The sequence below is a fragment of the Chinchilla lanigera genome, unplaced genomic scaffold (genome assembly GCF_000276665.1).
Source record: "Chinchilla lanigera isolate Chin_1 unplaced genomic scaffold, ChiLan1.0 scaffold00034, whole genome shotgun sequence".
Classification (NCBI taxonomy): domain Eukaryota; kingdom Metazoa; phylum Chordata; class Mammalia; order Rodentia; family Chinchillidae; genus Chinchilla; species Chinchilla lanigera.
Genome location: NW_004955435.1, coordinates 16094083 through 16120751, shown reverse-complemented (window position 1 = coordinate 16120751; position 26669 = coordinate 16094083). Strand labels below are relative to the sequence as shown.

Below are 26669 nucleotides of genomic sequence, written 5' to 3'. Positions count from 1 at the left end.
CCGGGCCGGGCGGGCCGGGGGCCGGGGCGGGGGGCGTCCTGGAACTCGCCTCCGGAGCGTGCTTTCCCGCGTCTTCCCCTTCTCCCCCGCGCGCGGCCCGGGAGGGGGCTTCGTCCCGGCTGTGGGCCGCGTTCTCTCCCCTTGGACGCGGCGTCCGCGCTGCGCGGGGGTCCGGCCGGCCCGGCCCCTCTCCGGGCGGTAGCCAGGGACCCCCGGAACTGCCTGGCAGGGCCTCTCGCCTCCTGATGCCCCGACCTGAGCCCCTTCCCTTCCGCTCCCCGCTTCCCGGAACCTCCCCCGCGGGGCAAGGGGACCACTTGGATCCCCGCGAGGGGCCCGGCCCAGACGCTCCAGCTCCCAGCCCGGGCGCCCCGACGGGACCGGGAGTGCGGTGGGGGTGGGAACCCCCAGGCCCAGAGGGTGGGATGGCGGGAACAGGGGCGGAGTGTGACCAGTGGGGGCTGCCACTGCCTGGCTGGGTCTGGACACAGCCCTAGAAGGTTCTCGGGGTCTGCCTGGGGTAGCGGGACCTGAAAGGACCCTGTGTGTGTGTGTGTACGTGTGTAAGACCTCTCTCCTCTCGAGCCAGCATAGAGATTATCCTGGGAGTTTGGGCTGAGGGATCTGAGGCCGAGTCCCTCCCTCCCTCTGGCTTCAAAGTTGACAAAGAATGATGTGCAGGAGACTGATTCCTTCCCTGGCCTTCAGGGGATCGAGCAGGGTCCAGGCCCCCCTGGATCGTCTGGAAAGTGGAGAGAATTAGAGGGGAGGGCCAGTGACTCCACAGTGTTTTGTCTTAGAGAAGAGTCTACAAATCCCAGGCTCCATTCCAGGCTCCCCGTGGGGTTTGGCTGCCCCTGTCCGGGTCAGTGGGGCAATTCCTCCGGGGCTGCTGCTTACAGGGAGCTGTTGTCCGTGCCATCTTGGCCTGGGGCCTAGTGGCCTGGCCTGTTCTTTGACCCAACCAGAGCAGTAAGGAAAGTGTTCTGAGCTGGGATTCCAGGTCCCTTCCTGTGTACCTCTGCCTGGCACCACCTATGCCAGCTGCCTTGCTAGGGGACAGTGGTGGTGTACGCGTGCCCAAGTGGCTGGTGTTTTGCACAGCAGTGATTGCCCTCCATCAGGCCTGGCCAGCCTAGGTTGGGGGCGCCCTGGCTTGGGAACGGCTGGATCAGTTGAACTGATGGTCGGAAGAAATCCTAGTGTCAGTCACTTGGCTGAACTTCCCAGGGTATCCCTTTTGAAGGGGATTCCTGGCAGGGGCAGTGCCTTCTTGCTTGCCTTTTGGGGTATGAGGGAGAGACCCTCGGTGGTGGGGAGAGTGCGGTATGTACTCTCAACTCCTGTGAACTCTTTGACTCCAGTCCTGTTCCCCCACACCCCAGTTTTGTGAACGTGTGTGGAGGGAGGGCCACCCAGGAGCCTGCTGTCAGGGAAGCAGCCCGGGGCTGCAGTACTCTGCACCCCTCCAGGCAGGGAGGCCCGGGTGTGAGGTGGTGGCTGTGGGGAGTAGGGGAGCTCAGCCTAGCTTGACAGGATGTGGGACTGAAAGAAAAAAGCCAGGCTTTGGGCAGAGATCAGGTTACTGTCCCCTTCTGAACCGCTCTGGGCCTGGTTGGTGGTAGCACTGGGCCTCGTTTGTCTCTTCTTTTGGGGGCTCCTCCCCGCCCAGGCTCTAGCCCTCCCCACTTCCCAACAGCCTTGACTGCAGCTCAGCTCCAGGGCGCGCCCTCTTCCTCCTAGGCTGTAGGCCTGGGAATCCCTGCCAGCTGGAGGTCAGTTCCCCCTCCAGGGAAGGAGGAAGTAAGGGAAGCTGCGAAGGTGTGATGCACTGCTGGTTCCTGTCGCTGGGGCTGAGGGACACTTGCTCACCCAGAAGCTGACTCCTCGCCCTGAGTCACAGGGAGGGGTGGGCAGGGCCCAGCAGTGAGCTGGGTAGAGGGAGAAGGGGGCTGTCCTGGAGAGTGGGTGGAGGTGATCGCCCAGAGGATTATTTTCAGTCACTCTGCTGGGCTGGATGTGTGGCTCCCTACAGTGTGGTTATTGTCCCCTGCCAGGGGCTGAGTGACCCAGTGTTGTTGCCAGACCCCGGAGGAAGGAGAGAGGAAGGCGGGCTGCCCAAACGCAAGCTGTGGGCATTGCCAGGACTGAGCCTTCTTTGTGTGACTCCCAGCCTTTGAGACTGGGTGGATGGGTCAGGGAAGCGGGCTGGCTGCTGCCCCTCCCTCCGTCTGGGTTTCCCTGCTTCTGCTCTCCTTCCTACCGCTGGGGTGACATGCAGAAAAGGTTCAGGCTCTTGAGGCATACAGTTCTGATCTGAACCCTGCCACCTATGTGCCAGATGCCAAGTACTTGTCTAAGCCTGAGTCCTGGTTTCCCAGAATGTAAGTTACCCTAACCCAGCAGGTGTCTGAAGTCTGAGGAAGGTAATGTTTGTTAAAATGTCCAACGCAGTGCGGGATATTCAGTCTGTACAAGTATTCTTTCCCTTACCCGCCCACCACCTGGAGCTGGTTCTGCTACTCCGTTGTCTTGGAGAGGGACTCCTCAGTTATGACTATGCAGGCATGACATGCTGAGGGACAGCCTGTTCTAGAATGCACCGTAGTGGTTAGTAAACTTTAAATGTGTCAAAAATCCTAATGCCTGATATGCCAAGCAGGCAGAGGCTGGCTCTTTTGGAGACATCCCTGAGCACCTCTTTCTAGGTATCCAGGGTCCCCAGATTGAGTGCAAGAGATCAAAACTCAAGTGTTCTAGCTCCAAAATGTGTTATTCTTCCTTCTCTACTGGTGTGTTCTAACCCAGCAAAGACTTGTCCCTGACCCACAGATTAGGAACTTCAAGGTCTGCTGCCTACCGAGTTGGTCCTTGGCAAGAACATGCTTGAGCAAGCTGCCCTCTTTTCCCTTCCACTGCTGGGTGCTGGGTTTCCAGGGATGTTTTGGGAGCTTGAGAGAAGTGTTTTGGAGTCGCTAGCTTTTCCTCAAATCCCCGCTGCTTTTTTTCTGCCAGCCCCAGCCATGGCTGCGATCCGAAAGAAGCTGGTGATTGTAGGGGATGGTGCCTGTGGGAAGACCTGCCTCCTCATCGTCTTCAGCAAGGATCAGTTTCCAGAGGTCTACGTCCCTACGGTCTTTGAGAATTACATTGCAGACATAGAGGTGGATGGGAAGCAGGTAAAGGCCAAGCACCCCTTCCTATCTGCCTTGGAACCCTGCCCCGATTGTCCAGGGACACAGGATGTCCTCCCACTCGTGCACATCCTTGCTTCACTCTCCGTGCTGGAGCCTATGAAAGCTGGGAAGTGCTAGTGTAGTCTTAGAAAACCTGAGTGTGTCTCCTGGCTCTACCACATCCTGGCTCTGTAGCCTGGGCCAAGTCCCTTTGCTCCTGGGTTTAAATTCCCCTCACTGCAAAATGGAGGTGATATGAACACTTCCCCAAAAGTGTTCATATGAAAATTAAAATGTGCTCACAATGGCAACTTATATACTACTCTACAAAGATCAAATGCATTTTGGTTTTTTTTTTTTTTAACTCACCTAGTTTGTTGTGTGACAATGCCTCACACATAGCAAGTGGTCAGACGGATGCTCAGGGGCCCTACAGCATCAGTGGTTTCAGAGAAGACCTCTGAGTGGCAGGGTTAGGGCCTTCACGTCAGCTACTCACTGGCCTTGTGTGTCAGGTGGAGCTGGCTCTGTGGGACACTGCGGGGCAGGAAGACTATGATCGTCTGCGGCCTCTCTCCTACCCGGACACGGATGTCATCCTCATGTGCTTCTCCATCGACAGCCCGGACAGCCTGGGTGAGGGCATTGGTGGGAGGGATGGAGACCCCTCCCATCAGCCACCTTCAAAGGCTGAGGCTGTGGGACTGGGAATGCCAGGGACACTCAGGCCCTGCTCATCTCCTTGGCTTTGGCAACTGTGGCCTTTTGGAGGATGTACTGGGGAGGGGTCTGCTGCGAAAGGAACCATCCAAGAACCGGGGATATAGCTGAGTGGCACAAGCGCCTGCCTGGCAAGCGCAAGGTCCTGAGTTTGATTCCCAGTACCAAAAAAGAGAAAGGACCATCTGCCTGAATAGCCTGAGACTGCCGTGGGAAGATGGGGGTCCCCTCCTGTAAATGGAGGTACTGATACCCGTTGGGAATTGTCTGTGCAGAAAACATTCCAGAGAAATGGACCCCGGAGGTGAAGCACTTCTGCCCTAACGTTCCCATCATCCTAGTGGGGAATAAGAAGGACCTGAGGCAAGACGAGCACACCCGGAGAGAGCTGGCCAAGATGAAGCAGGTGGGCACGGCTGCCCACAGGGGAGCCCGCAGGGGGGTGCCCTGAGGGTCGCACACTAGGAGAAAGGAAGCTTCTCTCCAGGCAGCTGCTGGGGTCAGAGGTGACGGTGACATCTACCTCCTACTCTCATCTGGTTAAGAACCAGATGGGCCCCCAGGGCCTGATGTAATGATCAGACCATGAAGTGACTTGTCCAAGGTCACTTGGGATTTCCCTTCATTCTTGGGACTACTAAAATGAGTAAGAAGGTCCTTGTCCTGAGAGAGACAGCTCAAGTCTCCCTTGTGGTATGCACTGTGGGGTGTGAGCCTGTGCTTTGTCAGTGCCTGGGAGGCAGCCCCGAGGGCCCCACTCAAGGCCTTGCTGAGTGGCTCTGCAGCCAGAGGTCTAGTTTACTACGGAAGCTGCCAGGGTGTGGAAGGGAGACTATCCTGGAAGGATAGTTATGGTGAGATTTTTAGCTGGGGGCACATCTCAGGTCTGCAAGTTAGAAAAAAATATCCTGGTAGCTAGACTGGAAGAATGAGGTAGGGAGGTCAGTTAGGAGTTGGAAGTCATTCACAAGTGAGAAGTGTGTGCCGTAGCAGGTAGTGAGCAAGGCATAGACTAGGGAGAATTTCCAACGCAAACATGCATTTAGATCCCTGCCTGCAGTGGCTGAGGGTCTGGGTTCTTTGTGGGTTCGGGCAGGAGTTTCTGCACTTAGGGGTGTCCTGGTGAGGTGCCTCTAACCTTTTGTCTTCTGTCTTAGGAGCCTGTTCGATCTGAGGAAGGTCGGGACATGGCGAATCGGATCAGTGCCTTTGGCTACCTCGAGTGCTCAGCCAAGACTAAGGAGGGGGTTCGGGAGGTGTTCGAGATGGCTACTCGGGCCGGCCTCCAGGTCCGCAAGAATAAGCGCCGGAGGGGCTGCCCCATTCTCTGAGGTCCCCCTCACCTCCCTGGTTTGCCCCGCTTCCTTCACAAGGGTGTACGAGTAACCCACCCACCCGAACTGCACCCTTAGCAGGCCGTGCTGAAGGCACTCTTCTCAGTTCCCTCCTGCCCAGGACTGCATTGAGTTTCCTCACCCGAGGAGGTGGTGGTGGGCCCTCCCTTCCTCCCTCTCCCTGGCAACCAGGCCCAGGCCGGTGCCCTGTCCTTCCTGAGCAGAGGCCCTGCCCCTGCAGCCTTGGCCCAGGGGTGGGGCACCTGCTCCCTTTGGCCTTCCCCAGAGAACAGTCACACACCAGCACTTTATATACTTCTGGCTCGCAGGAGGTCGAGGGTAGGGGACTGGGGTTTCTGCTCTGGGCAGGGGCCTCTGTGCTTTCACTTGGCTGGGGGCATGAATAAAAGTTGCAGGTTCCAACGTGTGTGGCAGCTTCCTGTCTTTCTTTCCTCGTCCCTGTCTTGGCTGCAAGTCTGGAGTCTCATCTCTCTTTACATTCCCAAGTTTTTGCCAGGCTGGTCCCCCAGTCTGCAGAGGCCAGACTACAGGGTAGGGTGGAGTTTCAGAGCTAAGAATGAGGTCATGCCTGGCTCTAGGCCTAGGAGGCGGGTGAGGGGAGTGGTCTGCAGCCGGGGCTAAACTTAGAAACCTGTGGGTGGCTCTCCAGCCCACTGGGTTTCCTCCTCTGGGCTTCCAGGGGGTGTGGTCCAGGGCCGGGTGTGAGTCTCACCCTCCTGCAAGGTCAGTTTGGGTGTGCAGGAAGCTGGGGCCAAGCTGAGGAGATGAGCAAGAGGCTTTTGTATAGAACAAGGTTTTGTTTTCAGTTTTTCTTCCTCTCCCCTCCCCCAATCATTAGCAGCTTTCTTCTCCACAGCAGGAGAAAGGGTGGAATGGCTTGGTTGTAAACTCTGTCCCCCAGCCTTCCCCATCCCTGGGAGGGACAGCTTAGCCGGGTTCTGGTTCAGGGTCAGGCAGCAGGGGGTTAAGGCTCGGACGGTGTGAGAGGGTGGGCAGCCGTGTCTTCAGAGCTCGTTCCTCCACTCCGGCTCCACTTGCACAGACAGGCACCCTTCGCTGGCCTGCTCATGGGGGAGGCAGTCTCGACCACAGGCCCCTGGCAGAAAGAAGTGTGCTCTGTTTTCTTTACACCTCCTGGCACTGTTCCCACCTGGCCCACCCTTGTTCAACCGTACCTGAGGTAGAAGAGCTGAGCTTGCTCAGACTTTGGAGTAAATTGTGTCCCTGCTGCAGGTCCAGTTCGGCAGGAAAAGGGCACCCAGTGTACCCCCCATTTTCCTTACAGAACTCCAGGAATCTGTGGGGTACAAGGGCATTGGCGCACATGGAGCTGTGTGGGCCTGGCAGAAGAGTTAGAGTGGAGCCTGGAGGCCCAGCCTCAGTCCTGCCACCTCTGAGCCATGGTTGTTCAATTTCAGAATGTCAATCACTCACGGACATGGCGGGGGTGTGGTGAAGATGACCCATCTAAGGATGAACTGCACCGTAAGACGCTGCTTAATAAAGCTGTGTGTGTGCTAGGCTGGGGCTTGCGGTTCTGGGGGTGTTTTGTGGTTTTGGGGGTGGGAATGCTCACGCTTTCCAGTCAGGGTCATGGCCCAGGAGGAGGGGGTTGCCCACTACGATGAGCAAGGCTTTGGCCCGGGTCACAGCCACGTTGAACCTCTGGAAGAAGAAGGGCAGGGTCACACAAGGGAAAGGCCTGAGGAGGACGGAAGAGCTCCTGCTACCCATCAGCCCTCAGACCTTGGGGTTCTTAAGGAAACCCAGATTAAAGTCCAGATCCAGCTGCACAAAGCTCTGGCTGCTTCGCACGGTGGAGATGAGAATGATGCTGCGTTCTTGGCCTTGAAATTCTTCCACGGAGCCCACCTAGAGCAGAGAGAGGCAAGACCTGAGAACAGATGTATACAAGGTGTTGGGGGGGCGAACCACAGGGCCAAGTGTTGCCCCAGGGAACTTGAGCTGCAAGGAGGGTACAGAGAAGTTACTCGGCACTGGAGACCAGCAGAGTGGGTGCCAGGAGAGGACAGGTGGCTGCAGTGGAGGTGGAAAGCTTAAGGATGAAGCCACTTTTCAGACAGCATTGCAGAGAACGTGGCAACTCAAAGTAAGGCTTGTGAAACTTGTTAAGACTATATACAGCCCTGAGCCCTAACCCAGACCTGATCAGAATTTCCAAGGCAGAGGGCTCTAAACTGTACAACAGTTTTCAACTCTTGTTGCAAATCAGCAAACAATTTTTGGGGAGGTACGGCGGGGGGGTACCCAGAATCGAACTCAGGACCTTGTGTTTGCCAGGTAGGCACTGTGCCACTGAGCTAGATCCCCAGCCCTGGCTGCAAAGCAGAATCACTCCAGGAGCTGTAGAAAATACCAGTGCCCTGGCTTGGTCCCCTGATAGCCGTGTTAACCGGCTGGGTGGGGCCCTGGCACTGGCAGTATTAAAAGTAATCCAGGTGGTTTTTAGCTGCATCCGGTGTCGCAAACATCACCCCAGGGAGAGAAAGCAGCCAGCTACTGCAGGGTGGGGGGACAATATCACAGGTGGAGACAGGCCATGGAATTTGGACTTCACCCTCAGGGCAGAGGCCTCAAACCTGTGAGATCACAAGAATAACATGATGAGGGTGCTTGTTAAACACACAGGCTTCCAATCCCATCCCAGACATAGAAGTTTTGATATCTAGGAGAGAGAGGCTTGGGGAGAGCCCCAGTTCTGTCCCGAGGCAGCAGAGATGGGACAGAGACATGGGTCGGACTGGAGCAGCAGCACAGAAGCTGAGGTCGCTGGAAATGGGGCGGAGAGGGGTACGCGGAAGGCAGGGAGTGAATGTGGAGCGGTGTGTCACCTTCAAGTCCTTGATGTCATCCAGGCCCCGCAGCTCCTTGTCAAGTTTAGTGATGCAATAACGGATTTTTTCCACCTGGAGGAAGGGAAAGGTGCCTTTCTCTCAAGCCATCACCCCGAGGCAAGAGGGAACAAGGCAAGAGATCAGGAAACTAGGGGCAAAGAGGGAAGGGACAGCTTCGATCTTTGGAGATCCTTAGAGATCCAGGGCCAGCACAAGCTGAGGGGCCCGGAGGCTCTGCCTACTGGCCTGGTTATTAGGGAAGCACTGTGGGGCGGGGTGGGGTGTCCCACACTAGCCTGACCTGCTTCCGGTATGGGGAGATGACGCCCACACTTCGGGGGCTCAGGCGCGCCTTGCCCTTCTTGGAGGAAGGCGCCAGGAGCAGCTTCAGGTAGGAAGTCACCGTGGCAGCCTCTTCAGGGTTGAAGAAGGACGGGCTATTGCCCTCACGCTCATCTTTGCCCATTACGCCGTGAAAGATGATGGGAAAGCCCTGGGCACAGGGTCAGAGGAAACCCTCAGCCAGACCTCCCTACCTGCCCCCCACCTCCAAACCCTTCCAGGAAATAAGGCTTAGGCCCAGGTGACAAGGGAGGGACCCACAGCATCCACTCAGCCTCCTCCTGCCCCGCACCTTCAGTGAGGAGGGAAGCTGGGATTCAGGGCTGAGGCCTGAGCCTAGCCCCGAGGGCTCAGCCTTACCTGTGGAGGCACAGCCTCACCTTTTGAGGCAGACCTTCCCAGCGGCAGAATCGTTCTCGGTCCACCACGTCCGCACAGGCCTGCAGCTCACCATCGTAATAGAGCTGGTTAGGAATGTCCAGGATGGTGGGATGAGACCTAGGAGGCAGGAGGAGGAAAAGCAAGCCCAGGACTGAGCTGCTTGTTCTGCGCCAGGGCATCCCAGTCCTGGAGCCATGCACACTGTCCTGCTGCACTCCTGCTCCCTGCACAGCAAAGCACTCAGCGACAGCGTCTGCTGCCAGGCCCTGCGACCACACAAAGCTGAATCAAATGTGGTTCCACAGAGCTGGATTTCATGGACCAGCCAACTTACTTTATTTACTAACTTATATTTGTGGTACTGGGCACTTAAAAAAAATATCTGTGGTACTGGGGACTGAACTCTGAGCCCTCACACTGAGTGCTATCCCCTACCATTTTATTTTAGTTATTTATTTTGCCTTTTTGAGACAGGGTTTTGCTATGCAGTTCAGGTTGGGCTTGAACTTGCTTTGTAGCCTAGGCTGGCCTTGAACTTGTAGCAAGCCTCTTGTCTTAGCCTCCTGAGTGCTGGGATTACAGGAATGTGCCAGGATACCCAGTCTTCCCCACTGTTTATAGAAATTTTTTGAGACAAAGTTTCACTAAATTGCTCAGGCTGGACTTGAACTTGTGATCCTCTTACCTCTTTTTTGCTTGTTTTGTTTTATTTTATTTTATTTTATTTTTGTCATTTTGAGACAGGGTCTCACTATGCAGTTCAGGCTGGTGCTGAACTTGCAAGGATCCTCCTGCCTTAGCCTCCCAAGTGCTGGGATTACAGGCGTGTGTCACCATGCCCGGCTATTTTTTTATTCTTTTGAGGCAGGGTCTAGGTAGTTCAGGCTGGCTTGACCTCACTGTGTATTCCAGTTGGCCTCGAACTCTATCCTCCTGTCTCAGCCTCCCTAACACTGGGACAACAGGCATGTACCACCATACCTGCCATGTAGTCCAGACTGGTCTTGAATTTGCCATGTAGCCCAGGCTGTCCCCGAACTCTAGATCCTCCTGCCTTAGCCTTCCAAGCTCTAGTATTATTTGTGAGCCACCAGACCTGGGTCCAAATTACTTTTAAAAACCAAGAAATTAGGAATCCATTCTTAGGACAATCCAAAAACAAATTATCATCTCTCACTTATCTGATATGTTAAATCCAAAAAGATGTTGCTGGGTGTGATGGTGCACACCTGTAGCCTGTAATCCCAGCACTCAGGAAGCTGAGGCAGGAGGATCACTGTGAGTTAGACACCAGCCTGGGCTACAAAGTGAGTTGAAGGCCAGTCTAAACTTCATAGTGAGATCCTATCTTAAAAAGACAAAGCGCACACACACACACACAAATCCAAAAAGACGAGAAGCAATGAAATAATAACTGACACTTACTAAACACTTAGTGATAGCCTGATATTCATCTAAGGATTCCTGATGTCCGAAGTCATTTAGTAGAAGAAGTATATAAGCCAGGACATACCTTGTAGTATCAGTTACTTGGGGGGCTGAGACAGGAAGATCACGGGAGCCCAGGAGTCTAAGACCAGTCTGGGCTACATACAGAGACTCCATCTAAAAACAAAAACTATTCCCCTATTTTTCTCATTCTTCCTTGGATTGTCTGGAAATTTTATTTGAGACCCACACCAGACACATCCTAGTATCCAACCACCCCCAGTGGACAGAAAGCCAAAAAAACTAGTCCAAGCATGAAGGCACTTGCGAAGTCACACAGACAAGCAGCAGAGATGGGGCTAGAAAGGAGACCTCTGACCTCCCGCCTTATAGTCTTTCTGCATCACAGCCTCTACGCAACGGGCATGCAGAGCACATCCTGCGGCCGGGGCTACCCAGGAGCTGTGCAGGCATGGGCAGCAGCAGAAGTGAGGCCCCAGGAGTACCTGTAGTTGCGCAGCAGCTTGGTTATGAACTGGGGGTTATAGCCGGTGGGGCCCTTCTTATACAGAGGGTTGTAGGTGAGCAGCCGCTCCAGCAGTGAGTACCCCAGCCCATGCTTCTGCGTCAGTGGAGAACGCAGCACAGGGCCCAGCTGTCGAGGATCTCCCGCCAGCACCAGCTGCCCTCCTGGGTTGCCGGTCTCCTTGACTTCCATCAGTCCTGGGAGGCAGGGCGGTGTGGGGGAAAAGGCTGGTGGTGGGACCTCGCAAAGCCTCAGGAGTGCAGTGGGCCTCAACCCGTCTGACCCCCTCACCTGCGATGGCCACCAGGCTCTCGGGCTCCATGCAGTGGCCAGCCTCATCAATGAAGATGTGTGTGAAGTGATCGGTGGGAAATTCGGCCGACACCAACCTGGGAGGTGTCAGGCCGGGCAACAGTCACACCGAGGCTCCCAGCTACCAAACCCGAGTGCTTACCCACACTGGCCCCTCAGTGCACCCCGCAGAAGCCCTTCCCCACCTCCCCAGCCCGCACCCCTTCACCTACACTAACAATCCAGAAACTGGCACACACTGCCCACCTGCTGGCAGTGATGAGGGTGGTGATTAAGACGCGATACTCCTGCAGCTGCTTCTTGGCGGGAAACACATACTCCCCCTTCTGGGCATCCCAATTACAGCAGGGCTGTGAGTTGCCAAGGGAGGAGGGTCAGCTTGGGGCACCCATTCTGAGCACTGCTCTGGCTCTGGGCCACCAAAAATACTTTAGCCACCCCTCTCACTTTACAGACAAGGAGACTGAGACCCGGAGAGGGGTCCTGACCCACCCGAGGTCACACAGGAAGTAACCAGGGCTCCTACGTTCCCAGCCCGCTTCTACCCCAGCAGCTCCCTGCGCCTCCACCACTCCTTCTGCACTGTACCTTAATGTCCTCCGGCACCACGCGGATGTCCCTGCTGGGGGCCAGGAGGCGGTAGATGGAGCTGGGCAGGTGGACACGCAGCCGCTGGCAGAGAAGGTCAGCCCCCGAGTTGGATGGAGCACAGGCCAGGATGTGGGCTTGGGGCAAGTGCTTCACCACCTGAGGCGCAGAGAAGTACGGTGTGGGAGGCAGCTTCCTGACTGTGCAGTGACTCGGCCTGGGTCAGTGCAGCATCTGCCTCCCACAGCGGATGGAGGCAGTGACGTACAAGCAAGTTCTGATTCCCCACCCCTGCTGGATAACTGCTGCAGTACAAGTCTATGATGACTGAAATGTAAATGGTGATTCCAAGAGTCATGCAGTGTCCAACCTGCACAGCTGCGCTCAACACTGACCCTAGCTCACCACTTCCTCTTTTAATGGCTGCTCAGAACATTCAGGGACCTGAAGGGCATCAGAACTTGGGGACAAGTGCTCAGTGCTGGAGAGTCAGAGTGTAGGGGCCAGGTTTACACGTAGGCCTCACCTGCTTAATGGCCTCCACTAACGTGACGGTCTTGCCAGTGCCTGGAGGCCCAAAGATGATGTAGGGGGCGGGACGGGTGGTACCCATAACAATGTGCTTCATGGCCTGCAGCTGCTCTGGGTTCGACTCCAGACTCCGGTCAAACAGCCTGGCAGAGGGGCCGGGAATCCAAACTTCAAGTCATCCAGCATCTCAGAGGCTTCGGTTACTCCATCCCCTACTCCCATACCCAGGAGCCCCAGAGACCCGCCCAGTCTCACTTGAGCTTCATATCTGAGGGCAGCAGAGGGACTCCACGAGAGGCCACGGGAAAGAGCAGGGGCCCCAGTGGCCAGCGCCCTGTCAGCTCCAGGGCTCGGTGCTGGACCCGCAAAGGCTGGCGGTTGAAGGTGAAGTTCACCTTGAAGGTCAGTCCATCCACAAAGCGGTTCAGGAGGCTTTTGGCAGGCGGAGAGGTGGAAAACCTCTGGTTAGGCGTGTGGGGCAATACATCTCGGACCATCTCCCTCCGCTCTACTCCAGTGCATCTTTCCAATACCTCTGCACAAAGCTCGCTAGGAGAGGAAAGCTGCTCTGACAGCCCGGGGCCCCCTGAAGAAAAGCTTCCTGCTCTGTGCCTGGGCTGTCACTGAGAAGAAACACCTCCACTCCCCGGGCCTGGGACAGCTGAGGCCATTCTAGCAGCTCAGGGTTCCCCGACACCTACCTTGTGGGGAAGCTCAGCTTGACACTGTCCAGCTCCACCTTGTGCACAAAGCCCTTGTAGGTGACGGGGCTCTGCTGGTGCGCCTCAGAGGACAAAACGGCGAACAGGTGGTCACCCCGAAGCACTGAGGGGCGGCTCTCAGCCACGCCGGGAACCTGCAGGGCGTGCGCAGGAGCAGGCTCCTATCCCAGCCTCTCCGGACCTCTGAGGACTGAGGTTCTGGCCCTCCAACCCAAGATTTGGGGAGTTACGCCTCCTTGCATCCCTCTTTTCTCTCCCCCAAACAGGGCTAGAGTCAAGGAAAGAGGAAGGAGGCAAGTCTCCCTAAGCTGCTCAGGTGCGCTGAGCCCAGGAATCCAAAACACGCAAGGCAGGATTTCAGGACCTAGAAGTCAGCATCCCAGCCCATCCAGCTGCCCTCTTGCTCACTGCAGTCCTACTGACTTTAAAATCTTGTTCAAAGCTCACTTCCTAAAAAAAACCAAAAACCAAAAAACCTCACTTCCTGTGATTGCCCCTGTTCTCTTCCTCCCCACCTGTACTTGTGTGAAGTATCTTCTTGTGGGTAACTCTGGCCTTAGGTGTACACATTCAGAATCTGAGAGCTCAAAAGCGCTTGAAGAATTATCCTTTCACCTCTGTGCTTTTCAGATAAGGAACTTCGGACTGAGAGACAGTGTTTCACTGGGTGTGGCAGCGCAAGTCTGTAATACGAGCACTCTGAGAGGCTGAGCAGGAAGATGGAAAGTTTGAGCCCAGCCTGGGGAACTTAGCAACTTGATAAGACCCAGTCTCAAAATAAAAACTTAGTAGCTTAGTGTGAAGGCCCTGGACTTAAATCGCCGATCTAGGGGTCAGGGTGGGATGCGGGGAGCAAGTGTCTTACCCAAGGCCACATAACTGGAGGTAGCAAGGCCTGGATTAAAACCCCAACCCCCTACCCTGCCACCACTTTTAGGGCACAAGACATACATTCCTTGTTGAACCCTCTGGGACAGGAACCACTTCATCTTTTTCTACGTTTTCCCTACAGTAAGCAAGCGTCCTGCCAACCTACCAGCGGGCTGACTTGAGCCCCACCTCCACTCCCTGCCCCACCCCCACACCAGATCTAAGCCCTGACCTGCAGTGTGAGCAGCCTGGGATTCCAGGCAACGGGGTCCCAGGTCATGGGCACGGACTCCAGGTCATAGTGCCGGATGTCATGCTCCATCTGTAGCTCCTCCAGGTGCAGCAGCAGCCGGAACTTCACCTCATAGTTCTTCCACTTCAGGTTCGTCTCCAGCTTGGCCCTGGCAGGGATGGTTGGGGAGTGGGGTGGGCGGGGCAGGAAGAGGTTGGCTCAGGCAACCCCTGTGCCTGGGAGCACCTCCCCCTCTCCCCTCTGAAGTCCTGGAACTATGAAGGCATAAGGAAGCAGGGAAGACCAGGAGGGTAGAGAAGAGGCCTCAAGGAAGGGAGCGCTGGCTCTTGCTTCCTTGAATATCCCTGCCCCTACCTGAGGAGTGACTCGACATTTGCTCTGTGGATCCTAACAGCCAGAACCTTCTCCCTCTGATCCTCCATGACCCACACCCTCACCTCACCCAAATGGTCCTCCATTCAGATGTCCCCTTCTCAGACAGGTTAGAACTACTCAGCCCCTTACTCTGCTTTAGTTTTAGTTTATTTAGATTTGTTTAGTTCTCTCTAGCACTCGTCACTACATGAAATTATAAAATAAAGTTTCTAAGAAATTATAGAGTACAGCACTTGCCTAGAATGTCCAAGATCCTGGGTTCGATACCTAGCAGTGCAGAAAGAAAGGGGGAAGGGAGAAGAGGTGAGGAGGAAGGCAGAAAGAGAGAAAGGAGAGAGAAAGAGAGGAGAGGAAAACAGGTAGGGAAGGAGAAAGGAGAGAGGGAGAAAGAGATTTTAAGTGCGTGAATCCCTGTCCTCCCGAGAGTGGGCAAGGCCCTTGTTGGACTGGTCCACCTCGAACAGTACCTAGCACAGAGCATGCTCAGTGAGGGAATGAAGGAACAGCCTGGGAGGCTGAGGACACAAACACCAGCAACAGGAAGAGATCCAGGACAGGGAAGAGCGCGGGGTGCAGAGGGGTGGCACATACTTGATCTCGGCAATCTCCTTTGGGGCAGTGAAGGTATTTGTTCTCTGAAGAAGGATGGGGAGCAGCTGCCTGAGGCGGTGTGGTGGGTGGTAGGACCCCAGTGGCATACTTAGCTCCAGGTCATAGTCCTTAGCCCTGGGTAGGAGAGGAAAAGCAATCACAAACCCGGAAACCTGTCACTTCAGACTCTGGGAATGACCCTCGGTGCAGGATACATGAGGCCTTCTATAATATGACTGCGGAAAGGTGGCAGGCAGCCTCCGTCTACAGGTATGGAGCTCATTAATTCATGCAGCTTCTGTTTCCAAGCCTGGACCATTCTTCTTTGTGGAAAGCCTGGTACTTGGCAATGTTCAAGAAATATTATGTAGGAAATACTTGTTCACTAAAAGGAAAACTCAGGTAATAGGTTATAAATAAATATATTACATTCTTAGCATCAAAGACAACTGCTAATTTTTTGATATATAGCCTTCCAGACTTTTTTCCAAATTGTCTTTTTTTTTTTTGAGACAGGATCTCAGGCTGCCCTTGAACTCATTATGTAGCCCAGGCTGGCCACAAACTCTCAGAATCCTGCCTCAGCCTGGGTTTCCAGGTGTGTGCCACCATCCCCAAGTTTGTACTTTTTATACATATGTATTGTTAACAAAAAAAAGAGCATGCTGGTCTCACCGTGAGGGTCTGATCATATGCTGTTACGGTTTGTATCTGGATGTTCCCCAAAGTCTCATGAGCTCATAGGTGGGGCTCTTGAGAGGTGGCTGGATCACGGGTGTGCGATCCAGGGATTAAAGGCTTGTAACTAAATGGGACTAGCATGGATCTGGGTGCAGGTGGCACCAATCAGTAACCTCACAGCCTGGATGGACTAGAAGGGGAAAAGAAGGGAGACAGGCTTGCTGCTCCGTGCCTCCTTCTTGCCACGTCATAAACTGTTTCTCCTGCATGTTTTATATTATGTACACACAGGAGTCTATTCACATGGAGTCTCTGGGACAGGGAAATCCAGAGATGGAAACCTGATGAATGGATGCCTAGGGATGGGGGTGAGGGTGGGGTATGAAAGGTGATAGGTGAAGGGTCTCTTTTTTGGGGATAATGAAATGTTCTAAAACTGACTGTGATGATAGTTATAAATATCTGTGATTACATTAACAACCACTGAACTGCATTTTTTTTTGTTGTTGTTGTTGTTTTTTGTCTTTTTGGGACAGGGTCTCGCTATGCAGTTCAGGCTGGCCTTGAGCTCACTTTGCAGCCCAGGCTGGTCTCGAACTAGCAATGATCCTCCTGCCTAAACCTCCCGAGTGTTGGGATTACAGGCGTGCACTACCATGCCAGGCTGCATTTGTAAAATGAGTTAACTGTATGGTGAGTTATTTCAATAATGCTGCTTAAAAAGAGAGAATGGGCTGGCAATATAGCTCAGTGGTAAAGGATATGCTTTGCACTCATGAAGCCATGGTTCTATCCTTAGCAACACTAAAAATTTTTAATTAAAAAAGAATCTAGGCGCAAAGGCACATGTCTATAATTGGCAGCTACATGGGAGGCTGAGGTAGGAAGATCTCAAATTCAAGGTCAGCCTGGGCAACTTAGTGAGAACCTGCCTGAAAATGAAATTTATTTACGTTTTTTTTTTGTTGTTTATTTTTTTGTTTTTCTTCTGGTACCAGGAATCAAACTCACGACCTTGTGCTTGCCAGAGAAAAATGAAATTTAAAAAGCGTTGGGAGCCAGGCATGGTGGTGCATGCCTGTAATCCCAGCACCCGGAAGGCTGAAGCAGAAGAATTGCCACAAGTTCAAGGCCAGCCTGGACTACACAGCTGAGTTCAAGGATAGCCTGAGCTACATAACATATTTATTTTTGAGATAAATAAATAGGGACTGTGTAGCTCAGTGGCACAGCGCCTGCCTGGCAAGCGCAAGGTCATGAGTTCGATTCCCGGTACCGGAAAAAACAAAACAAAACAAATTAAATAAATAAAAAAAAAATAAAATAAAATAAAATAAAAAAGGATTGGGGATTTAGCTCAGAGGTAGGGAACTTGCCCACCATAGATGAGGCCCTAGGTTCTAAACCTAGAAGCACAATCAATCGATCAATCAATCGATCCAGGGAGAGATGTTTATAATGGGCTGCCTGATCATCACACAGCAAAAATACTAAAAGAGAAAATTTAGAAATCTTTCATACGCTCCTCAGATCTGCCGCTCTCCTACAACCTGCTCCCTACACAGGAAAGGTGTCTGAGACCCAGAGGAGGGCGAACTCTCAGGCAGGAGAGGCGCTCTGGCTCCGGGCTCTGGGGTCTACCCGAGGCCCCACCGTCCTGGGCAGGAGGTGTTCAGCCTGGAGTGGGGTTGGAGGAACAGTTACCGGTCAGGTCTCTCCCCTTCCTCTATCCGGTTGGTCGCCATTGAGTTTCTAGAGATCTGGGTGCGCTTGAAGGGAGCTGTAGGCTTCAGCTGTGTAGCCAGCGGGCTGTGCGCCACGGCGGCCAGGAAGCGGGCAATGTAGAAAGTGCCCGCACCTTCTGAATCCGACTCTCCTGGGCCCAGCAGCTCCCACAGCACTGTGGCTGGGAAGTAGCCCACAAAGTTGGTCTTACAGTGGACGTGGAGCTCGTAGCATTCACCTGGAGGACGACGGCTGAGTGACTGGAGGTGGGGTGGGGACCCCAGACACTTCCCCACGCCAGGGCAGGACCCCCTGGACAGCAACAGGGCGCTTTCCCAAGCCCGGGCCTGCCCAGGGCAAGTTTCCTGCCCACTAAGGGGTCTTTCCTTTGGAAACCACTCACCAGGGTCCAGTGGGCACGGCAGTTCCTGGTCATTGTAGAAGGCAAACTGGGGGGTCCAGCACAGTGGGAAGAGATGCGTGAGGGTAACAGGCTTGGTTCCTCCATTCCGGAGCCTCAAGGTCAGCACCTCCTTGTGGTTCAAATCCAGGCGGATAAGGAGCTGCCCATCTTGGGTTTCATGGGGCCCCTGAACTTCCACATCCACCCCATGCTTCCCGTGAAGATACTGAGCCCTGAAGAGAGCAGGAGTCAAGGGGTGGCAGGGACAGAGGGCCTGGACTGCAGGTTGCCCTTGGAAAGTTTCAAGGTCGAGAGGCTGGCAAGGTACCAGCTCTGCTCGGAAAACCCACCCCACCCGGACCAATTCCCCGCCCCTCCCCCAGCCACGTGGGCACTTACCACAGCACCCCCCCACCCCGCCGTGCGTGCACAAGCACATGCGCCACACACCTGTCATAAAAGATTGTGGCTAGCAGTGACTTGTGGTGTTTGCTGATATCCGACCCCAGCTTCATTTTCCTCTTTTCTGGCAACTGCACGTCGGCCCAGCGGTCAAGGCTGAAGAACCTGACCTGAGTCTTGCTGACAAAGGCCAGATTTGCAATCTTCATTCCATACAGCATGGAGGAGAAGCCAGGGGTGGGAGTCCCAGAGCTGCCAGAAGCAGAGGAGACTGGGAAGTGAGGGGAGGCAGCGCCAGTGGGATGCGGGGTGGCTGGGGGCGGGCCCCTGAGGGTCACTCTGTGCCATGCACAGGAGGGACACTTAGGCTAGGGACTGGAGAAGTACTTCGGGTCTTAAGGCAAAAAGCATGGGACCTTCCAAGGCAAAATGTAACAGCAGGTTGTGGACTGTACACTTCTGAGGAGAAAAGGCCAGTCGTGGGCTGATGGTTAGCAGGACTTGAGGAACAGGGAGAAAGAAACAGTTTTTATTGGTGGGGATCGCGGAACAAAGAAAATGTACGTATAAACAACCAAGCTAGGTAAGGTGATTTAGAGGCGTAGATAAGGGACCCAGTGGAGGAGGAGTGCGAGGTTAGAGACAGCAGAGGTGTCCACAGTGTGGGCAAGGCAGCCGATCAGGTAGAAGTTTCCACCTGGAGTCAAAGCGTACAGGTGGAAAGAAGCCAAGCAGGAAGGGAAAGAATCCTTCTCCAGAGATCAAATAGCCTGGCCTTGTGCCCAGAGAGAGGAAGACGGGGAAAACTGGTCAGCAGGAAGTAACCTCAAGGTTCGGCATGTGGAAATCAGTTCAGTCAACTCAACCAACATAGAGGTCTGTCAGGGGCCAGACACTGCGCTACATGCTGGGGGATCTCAAGATGCAAGAGACCCAGACCCACCTCCAGGGGCGCTCGGACCAACCCTACAAATTCCAGGGTGAGGCTGGGAGCAGGCACAGTCACTGCTGCGGCTCCCAGGGACACTGAGCCCAGTCTGGGAGCAGGGGTGGGTTTCAGGCAGGGGAGAGAACGCCTTGCAAGTGAGCAAAGGTGAGGGTGTGTCAGAACCATGCTCCGCCAATCTGTCTGCGTTAGCACCACTCAGAGCCTCGCTGTCTCCCTCCACAGAATGGGGACAGCATTGGCTGCGGATGCAACTCACTGGCAGAGTGCTGGCCTAGCATTTGCAAGGCTCTGGGCTCCATCCCCAGCATCAAAACAAAAAAGTAAGTAGGGAAGTGATACGGAGAGAATACAGCTTGCCTCCCACGAGTAGTTTGGTGCCCAGTGCCTGGCACACAGGAGACCTCAGGAAGGGTGAGTGATGATTTAGTATCACGTACAGTGTGGGAGCAGCAGAGAGCGAAGTGCAAGGGAAGCAGCGGCAGGAGGCAGAGATGGGCAGGGGCCAGATCATGCATCTTTGCTCCCATGTCCTAGAAGCCTAGACCTAAAACCCTCACAGTCAGCAGTCCCTCATTTCCCTTTCCTGACACCCAGGTGGAGCCCAAGGCGCTCCCACACGTGACATACTGGGCAGGCATATTCAAGATCTGGACAGCCAGCCCCCTCTCAATGTTTTCCAAGGAGTGAAAGCAAATTTTTGCTCCTAAGAACTGTAGTAATCGCTAGAAATCGTGTGTGTGTGTGTGTGTGTGTGTGTGTGTGTGTGTGTGTGTGTGTACACCGGGAATCGAACTCATAGCCTAGTGCTTGCCGGGCAAGTGCTGTGCCACTGAGCTGTACCCCTGGCCCATCCCTAGAACTCTCAAGGCTAAATCTGCATGGGCACTCACCAAGGCATATGCTAAGTTGGGGACATTTCTCTGGTGTCTCCTGCTTGGAACTCCGCCCCTCTCCTTCACCCCGGGGACTATGAGAGCAGTACCATTCAGAGAACTTTGAGTAGCCTATGATTTGTTTTAAAGAGGTAATAAACCAGTTGAAAGTGTAAGGGAAAAAGCTCAGTAACTGTTAGCTACTATTGCTAGTATTGGTATTAGTAATAGTAGTAGTACTAACAGTGGCAGTAGGAGTAGCGACTTACTTTCAACCCACGGCAGAGGCTACCCTGTGGCTACAGAACCACTGCAGTTGGTGGGTTTTAAGCAGGGGAGTGCCAAGATCATATCTGCATTTCAGATCACTCTGGCATCAGGACTGGAGGATGGATTTGCTGGAGGCAAGACTGCAGGCAGGGAGACCAGTTAGAAGAAGGCCACTGCAACATTCTGGTTAAAAGATAACGGAATGAGGCAGCGGTGGAGAAAGCAGAGGGGTCAGATTTCATCATAGTCAGAACGTAAATTACCAGAAGGTGGTGACCCTCGGGGGAGGGAAGGAGGCCGGGAAGAGGGACGAGTCTAGCACACTCTAATCACTGTGCTGGCTCAGGGCACTACCCCTTGGGTAGGAGGTAAAGAGGAGATGCATGTAGAGATGACCGCGACATTTGGACAAGGTGGTTTGGCGGTTCCCGTGCTCAGAGGCAGTTCTGGGTCCATGAGTAAGAAGTTGAGGACTCGGGCCATAGTCCAGGTCAGATCTTACCACTGAGAAGTCCTCAGGTGGTAGTTACAACCAAGGAAGTGTTTGGGATCCTCTCAGGGAATCTAAGTAGTTTGAGAATAATCAACTGAGGGAGGGAGGGAGGGAGATAAAGATAACAGAGATAAAACCCTCGGAGAGGAACAGACCCAGGAAAAGTCTCAAAATCAGGTGTCAGGATCAGATGTTGCCGACTGAAATCAGGAGGTCATCAGTAGCTTTCGCCAGGGCTCCTCAGTCTTTCATGGCCCAAGTCCCGTGGGCTGGGACACAAACTCACACACCCACAAAAGCCAGATCCCACGGCTATCTTGATATCTCAGCGATCTGTTCAGTCCCATTTTGTGTCATCAGTGTTGAGGACGACCAGGCATCCCTCTTAACTGTACTATCGGACAACAGGAGCGCAGGCGCCTTGAAAAGGCCTGAGCTGAAAGGGCTGCGTGGGACTGAACCACCTGGGGACGCACGCTGTGCTGTGGGGGTGGAAGGTCCTCACTGCAGCCAAACGTGGCGGGCGGAGAATGGAAGCCCCAAACAGCCAGGTTGTACAACTTTCCAGGGAAGAGAAAAGCAAACTTTTATGGTGAAACCTTCTATTTTTAGAAACCTCTCACAGGCCCGGGCGGAGACAACTCATCTTTCCACACATTGCATCTTCTACGGAGGCTCTTTCCTCAACACTTCTCAAGTGATTCTCTTATTCCTATGCAAATTCATCTCTCTCTGGTCTAAGGTGATAGCCATAAGAAATAATTTTTTTTTTAAACATCACTAACAATACTTTTTTTTTTGGTATTGGGAATCAAACTCAGGACCTCATGCTTGCCAGGAAGGCAATGCACCACCGAGCTAAATTCCTAGCCCCTAAATTATTGTTGGGCGTGGTGGTGCATGCCTGTAATCCCAGAACTCGGGAGGCTGAGGCAGGAGGATCGTTGCGAGTTCGAGACCAGCCTGGGCAACAAGGTGAGCTCAAGGACAGCCTGAACTGCAGAGAGAGACCTTGTCTCAAAAGGACCCCCCCCCAAAAAAAATATTGTTGAGAAAGTCTCAACCCTTGTATTATATACATCTAGTTATCTAGACTTCTAGGGAAGACTTCCTAACCAAGACTGAAAACCTAAGACAAAAAAATAATAGTCAGTGTGTTGGTGCATGTCCGTAAGTCCAGCACTCCAGAGGCCAAGGCAGGAGGAGGAAGGTGAGTTCGAGACCAGCCTGGACTATCCAGCAAGACCCTGTTAAGAAAGAAAGAGAGAGAGACAGACAGAGAGAGGGGGAGGGAGAGAAGGAGAGAGGAACAGAGGGAAGGAGAAAGAGATTTTTTTTTGTCTTTTTGAGACAGGGTCTCACTATGCAGTTCAGGCTGGCCTTGAGCTCACTTTGTAGCCTAGGCTGGTCTTGAACTTGCAAGATCCTCCTGCCTCAGCCTCCCAAGTGCTGGGATTACAGGCATGCACCACCACACCCGGCTGAGAGAGAGAAAGAAAGAAAGGGAAAAAGCAAGAGAGAAAGAAAGAATACAATTATACAGGGAAAATAAACATTAAATTTGAAAAACAAATCCAGATGACCAAAAGAGTATGAAAAACTGCCCCAAGTGTAAGGAAGTGCTAGTTTTAAAAATGAGGTATCATTCCCGTTAGAGACAAAAACAAAAATAGTTCTAACATGTATTTCCGTTACTGGAATTTTGGTTGCGGTGGCTGTGATCTGCCTTGTGTCTGGTGTTGCAGTCCTTGGGTCTTCCCCAAGATTTCCAAGGAGGGTCACAGCAAGAGAACAGTCAGCAAGCAACTCTACTGGGTGACAAGGATAGTACTTTCTAAGCAAAGTGATTTATTAAGGGTAGTACATTTTCAGAAAGGCAGAGTGAGTAGAGCCAGAGTGAGCAACTGCCTGGAGGGCCAGAGTGGGCTTTCTTTGTAAATTTGTAGAACTCTGGGGTGAGAGGGAGGGTTGTACCTAACAGGGGCTTTCTCTGGCAGCGGAACTCCGCCCATCTATATGAAGGTGAGTTTTTGGTCTAATGTTGTCTTGGTGTTTCCCGAGGAAGGAGTCAAAAACCACAATGCACAGATATGTTAATGAGATCTACCTGGTCACCTTTTGGTTTAAGTCTCCTAGGTGGGCATGGCTGACCCCAAACTTATATAATTGTGCACACAGGGTTCCTTTCTTAGCTTTTTTTTTTTTTTTTTGGTACTGGGAATCAAACTCATGACCTCACACTTGCCAGGCAGCTGCTGTGCCACTGAGCTATATCCCTGGAGAGGTTCCTTTAAGAGACTTGATAAACTCATCTCAAGAAATTATGAAACTGCAAACTCAGGAAATGTAGGCCCTGGGTTCCATCCTCAACACCGAACACTAACACTGAAAGTTCTCTCATCCAAACGGAAATCTCCCTACCTTTGAGGGAGGAGCATGTAGACAAAACCTATTTCTGTCTTTTGGAGTGACACTGGAGTTCAGTACTATCCATCACGGGGCTGGGGATATAGCTCAGTGGGATAAGCGCCTCCCTGGCAAGCACAAGGTCCTGAGTTTGATTCCAGGTACCAGGAAAAAAAAAAACCCCCCCCAAAAAAACAACTATCGATCATGACACATTCACAGATGACCACCACTTCGCCCTCTCTGATTTTTCTCTTCCTAGCAAACATTTCTCATGATAGGTATGAACCCAGAGGCTTTTCCTCTTCTTTGTACTCAAATATTTTCTGTTCTTTAAGGCCAAGGCCAATGCCACCATCTATAGCATCTTCTAGTAACTACAAGGAAGTGTTACCTCTCTTTGCATAAAACCCAAGTGCACATAATTAAAATTATTGTGGGGCTGGGGGATGTCACTCAGTGATGAAATGCTTGTTGTCTGCCTAGCATGTACAAAGCCCTGGGTTCCATGGCTAAGTAAACAGCCAGGTACACATGGGTACACATCTACAGTCCCAGTTACCTGAGGCGAGACGATCACTTGAGCTCAGAAGTCGGAGGCCAGCTTGGGAGGTGAGACCCTATTCCGCTTTAAAGAAAAAAAAAAAAAAAGGCCAGACACAGCAACACACACCTATAGTTCTCCAGCTAGCTACTGAGGAGGCTGAGACAGAAAGATCTCAGGTTAAGGTACAGCCTTGATAACTCAGTGAGACACCTTGTCTCAGAAAAAGGACTGGGAACTGATGGACTTCTAAACCAGTCAGACCTTTAATACAAGTTTCCATTATATTTGTTCTATTAAAATTACTTCTCAAGCTGGGCGTGGTGGTGCACGCCTGTAATCCCAGCACTCAGGAGGCTGAGGCAGGAGGATCCTCAGGAGTTCAAGACCAGCCTGGGCTACAAAGTGAGCTCAAGGCCAGCCTGAACTGCATAGTGAGACCCTGCCTCAAAAAGACAAAAAAAAAAAAAAAAAATTACTTCTCAAAGTAAAAAAAAAAAAAAGAAAAGAAAATGGGTGGAGGTGTAGTTCAATGGTAGAGCACTTGCCTCGCCTACCTAGGGCCCAGGTTCCAATCCCCAGGAAGTGGGGTGGTAAAATTGCTTTTGAAAATCTCCAGATTTACCCATAACATACAGCACATATGGTTTTCTGCAAAATCCAACATAGCTGGTTTCCCCCACTACTGAAGCATGTAGCACATCCTAGTTTAGAACTGACAAAGACTCCTTGATCAAACTAGTCAGGCTTCTCTGACCCATTTTCCAGCCCTTGGCCTGGGTTCCCTGTACCCTTGGTTTAGATCTGCCTTGTTCAATTTGCGAAAATTCTGCTGTATCAGCTTAGTGAGGAAACTCCTCCCTGACCTTAGATCACTCTTGCTATCTGATCAAGTTCCTCCTTTCCAATCTTAGGTGTACATGTAAATCTTTGGTCTGCCTTTAACAAGAATCCTGTAGATCTGTTTAACAAGAATCCCTCTGTTCTTGATGTTTCCCTAGTAAATTCCTATATACGGCCCGCTGCCTGCTCATTGGTCATAAATCCCCAGCTGTCTTTGCTGTATTTGGAGTTGAGTTTAATCTCTGTCCCCTATTTCGGTAATCCTGTTGCCAAAGTGGTTGACTTGTACTCAGAGCCACTTTGTACTTTGTGGACACAGGTGAATTCATGTATATAAAGTGCTGATGTGATATGAGCCAACCATAATTATTATTATTATTTTTTTTCTGAGGTAGGGTCTCACTGTGTAGTTCAAGTTGGCCTTGAACTCACTATGTAGCCTAGACTGGCATGAAACTCGCTGCAATCCTCCTGCTTCAGCCTCCTGAGTGCTGGGATAATAGGCACATGCCACCACGACTAGCAGTAATTGCTTTCTTTGCTCTCCCTTCTCTTTTGACCTTGTAGTACTGCATATTGTACATGTGCCAGCTCATCTTTATTGCTAGTGTGACTGGACTGAGGCTCCTGGAGAGGTGAGTGGGTCACGGGGGTACAGTACTCATGAGTGCAGATGTTCATACATACCCAAACGTGCTGGTAGGAGGTTGGTCAGTACAGGAGTGTCTTTAAGTGAATCTTTCATTTTTCTTGTACTGGCGGAGGGGGTGGGTGGGGGTGGTGTTGAGACAAGGTTTTGCTATGTAGTCCAGGCTGACCTTGAAACCCTGATCTTGCCTCAGTCTCCTGAGAGCTGGGATTCGAGGTGTGCCCACCACAACCAGTTTCGAGGGTGTATCTCTCCCTGGCACTCTTCCCCTAAACTCTTGCTTTCTGCACAGACAGCAGCTCGGACCCGCCACGCCTGTGCATCCTGCTGTTTCTGCCCTAGAGCCAGCCTACGGTGGGTGGGACGGCTGAAACAAGTGCCATGGTTAAATGACTCTTCCTTTAAACTGCAGGGGTCGGCTGGGGGTTTAGCTCAGCGGCACAGCGCCTGCCTGTCAAGCGCGAGGTTGTGAGTTCAATTCCCGGTACAGGAAAAAAATAAAAAAAATGAACTGCGGGTGTCAGTATCTTGTCTCCACGATGGAAAAGCTGACACAATGTATGCACACCACAGCCTTTACTGGCCTCCTGGGCCTGCGTATTTCCCCGGCTTTGTAGCCCCCAGAGTGGCCAGCACGGTGTGGGGGCCTTATCATCTGTGCCCCTTCTTCAGATGCTGCTCAAGCCTATTAGTGCTCCTCTCAAAACGTGACGTCCGTCACTGAAAACAGCATCCCGACACAGCCTGGTCAATATGGAGAATCTCTACCTCCTCCTCCCACCTCCAAACCATATTTCTATTAACTCAGGCTGAAATCTGCACAAAACCACAGGAGCCATATCTTGCCCTTACGGTCCTGTAGAGCGCTAGCCCCAGTCTTTTTGAGAAGATCTATGATTAAGCCCACTTTCCACTCCCCAATTTACGCACAAGTCTTTACGTTCATCTCTGTTACGTTGTTTCTCGGTTTTCCGACCAACGCAGCAGCCTGTTGCTAGAGGTGTTTTTAAAGCGCAGTTCTACGTTTGACAGAAGTCTCTTTGATTTTCCTTTGTGTGGTAGCAGGAAAGCGAGACTACCTTCGGCTAAGGGGGAAAGGGGCCTCCAGGAGGCTGACGCTGGCCCTGGGTCTCCATGGAGAAGCCACAGGTGCTAATTTAATGGGGGTTCGGTGAGTAAGTACTTTGTGCCGTTTTTCTTTCCTGCGCTTCCCGAGGTTCTCCCTCCCACAACGGGCCTTTGGGCTCTTGCGCATCTTAGACTAGGAGGCGGCAGCCGCTCAACCAAGGGGGGGTCCCCGCGAAGCCCCTGCTGGCAGGCTGCGCCTTCCCTCCCCGCGGCCCCGCGAGGCCTGGCCCCTCGCCGAGGCTCCCCGGCCCCGCTCCAGCGCCGTCCCCCAGGCCCGCG

The 26669-nt window shown here is 52.9% G+C and overlaps 2 protein-coding genes across 5 annotated transcripts in view; one reads left to right on the top strand and one right to left on the bottom strand.

Annotated features, from left to right (window-relative positions):
* Positions 1–3015: 3015 nt before the first annotated feature.
* On the top strand, positions 3016–5657 carry Rhoc (ras homolog family member C; the record flags this gene model as incomplete). The annotated part of the gene is given in 4 exon segments (XM_005388967.2): positions 3016–3179; positions 3692–3812; positions 4172–4302; positions 5054–5657. Coding segments are annotated over 4 exon segments (582 nt in total). The 3' UTR covers positions 5228–5657.
* Positions 5658–6016: 359 nt separating this feature from the next.
* Mov10 (Mov10 RISC complex RNA helicase) overlaps positions 6017–26669 on the bottom strand; it is a 21265-nt gene continuing 612 nt past the window's right edge. Inside the window, exons 2-21 of one of the 4 annotated variants that reach the window (XM_013516411.1) lie at positions 20327–20467; positions 18285–18488; positions 17835–18067; positions 17411–17669; positions 15026–15160; positions 14039–14207; positions 12916–13070; positions 12470–12646; positions 12210–12357; positions 11684–11842; positions 11342–11445; positions 11075–11172; positions 10764–10980; positions 8829–8946; positions 8408–8599; positions 8104–8178; positions 6998–7123; positions 6828–6916; positions 6427–6548; positions 6017–6367 (exon numbers count right to left, since the gene is read on the bottom strand). In XM_013516411.1, coding sequence (XP_013371865.1) covers positions 6216–6367; positions 6427–6548; positions 6828–6916; positions 6998–7123; positions 8104–8178; positions 8408–8599; positions 8829–8946; positions 10764–10980; positions 11075–11172; positions 11342–11445; positions 11684–11842; positions 12210–12357; positions 12470–12646; positions 12916–13070; positions 14039–14207; positions 15026–15160; positions 17411–17669; positions 17835–18067; positions 18285–18457 — 2901 coding nt within the window. In that variant the 5' untranslated portion in view covers positions 18458–18488; positions 20327–20467 and the 3' untranslated portion in view covers positions 6017–6215. Of the gene's footprint in view, positions 6368–6426; positions 6549–6827; positions 6917–6997; positions 7124–8103; positions 8179–8407; positions 8600–8828; positions 8947–10763; positions 10981–11074; positions 11173–11341; positions 11446–11683; positions 11843–12209; positions 12358–12469; positions 12647–12915; positions 13071–14038; positions 14208–15025; positions 15161–17410; positions 17670–17834; positions 18068–18284; positions 18489–20326; positions 20468–26192; positions 26291–26669 lie in introns of those variants that run through there. The other 3 variants (XM_005388961.2, XM_013516412.1, XM_013516413.1) reach the window with 3 other exon arrangements.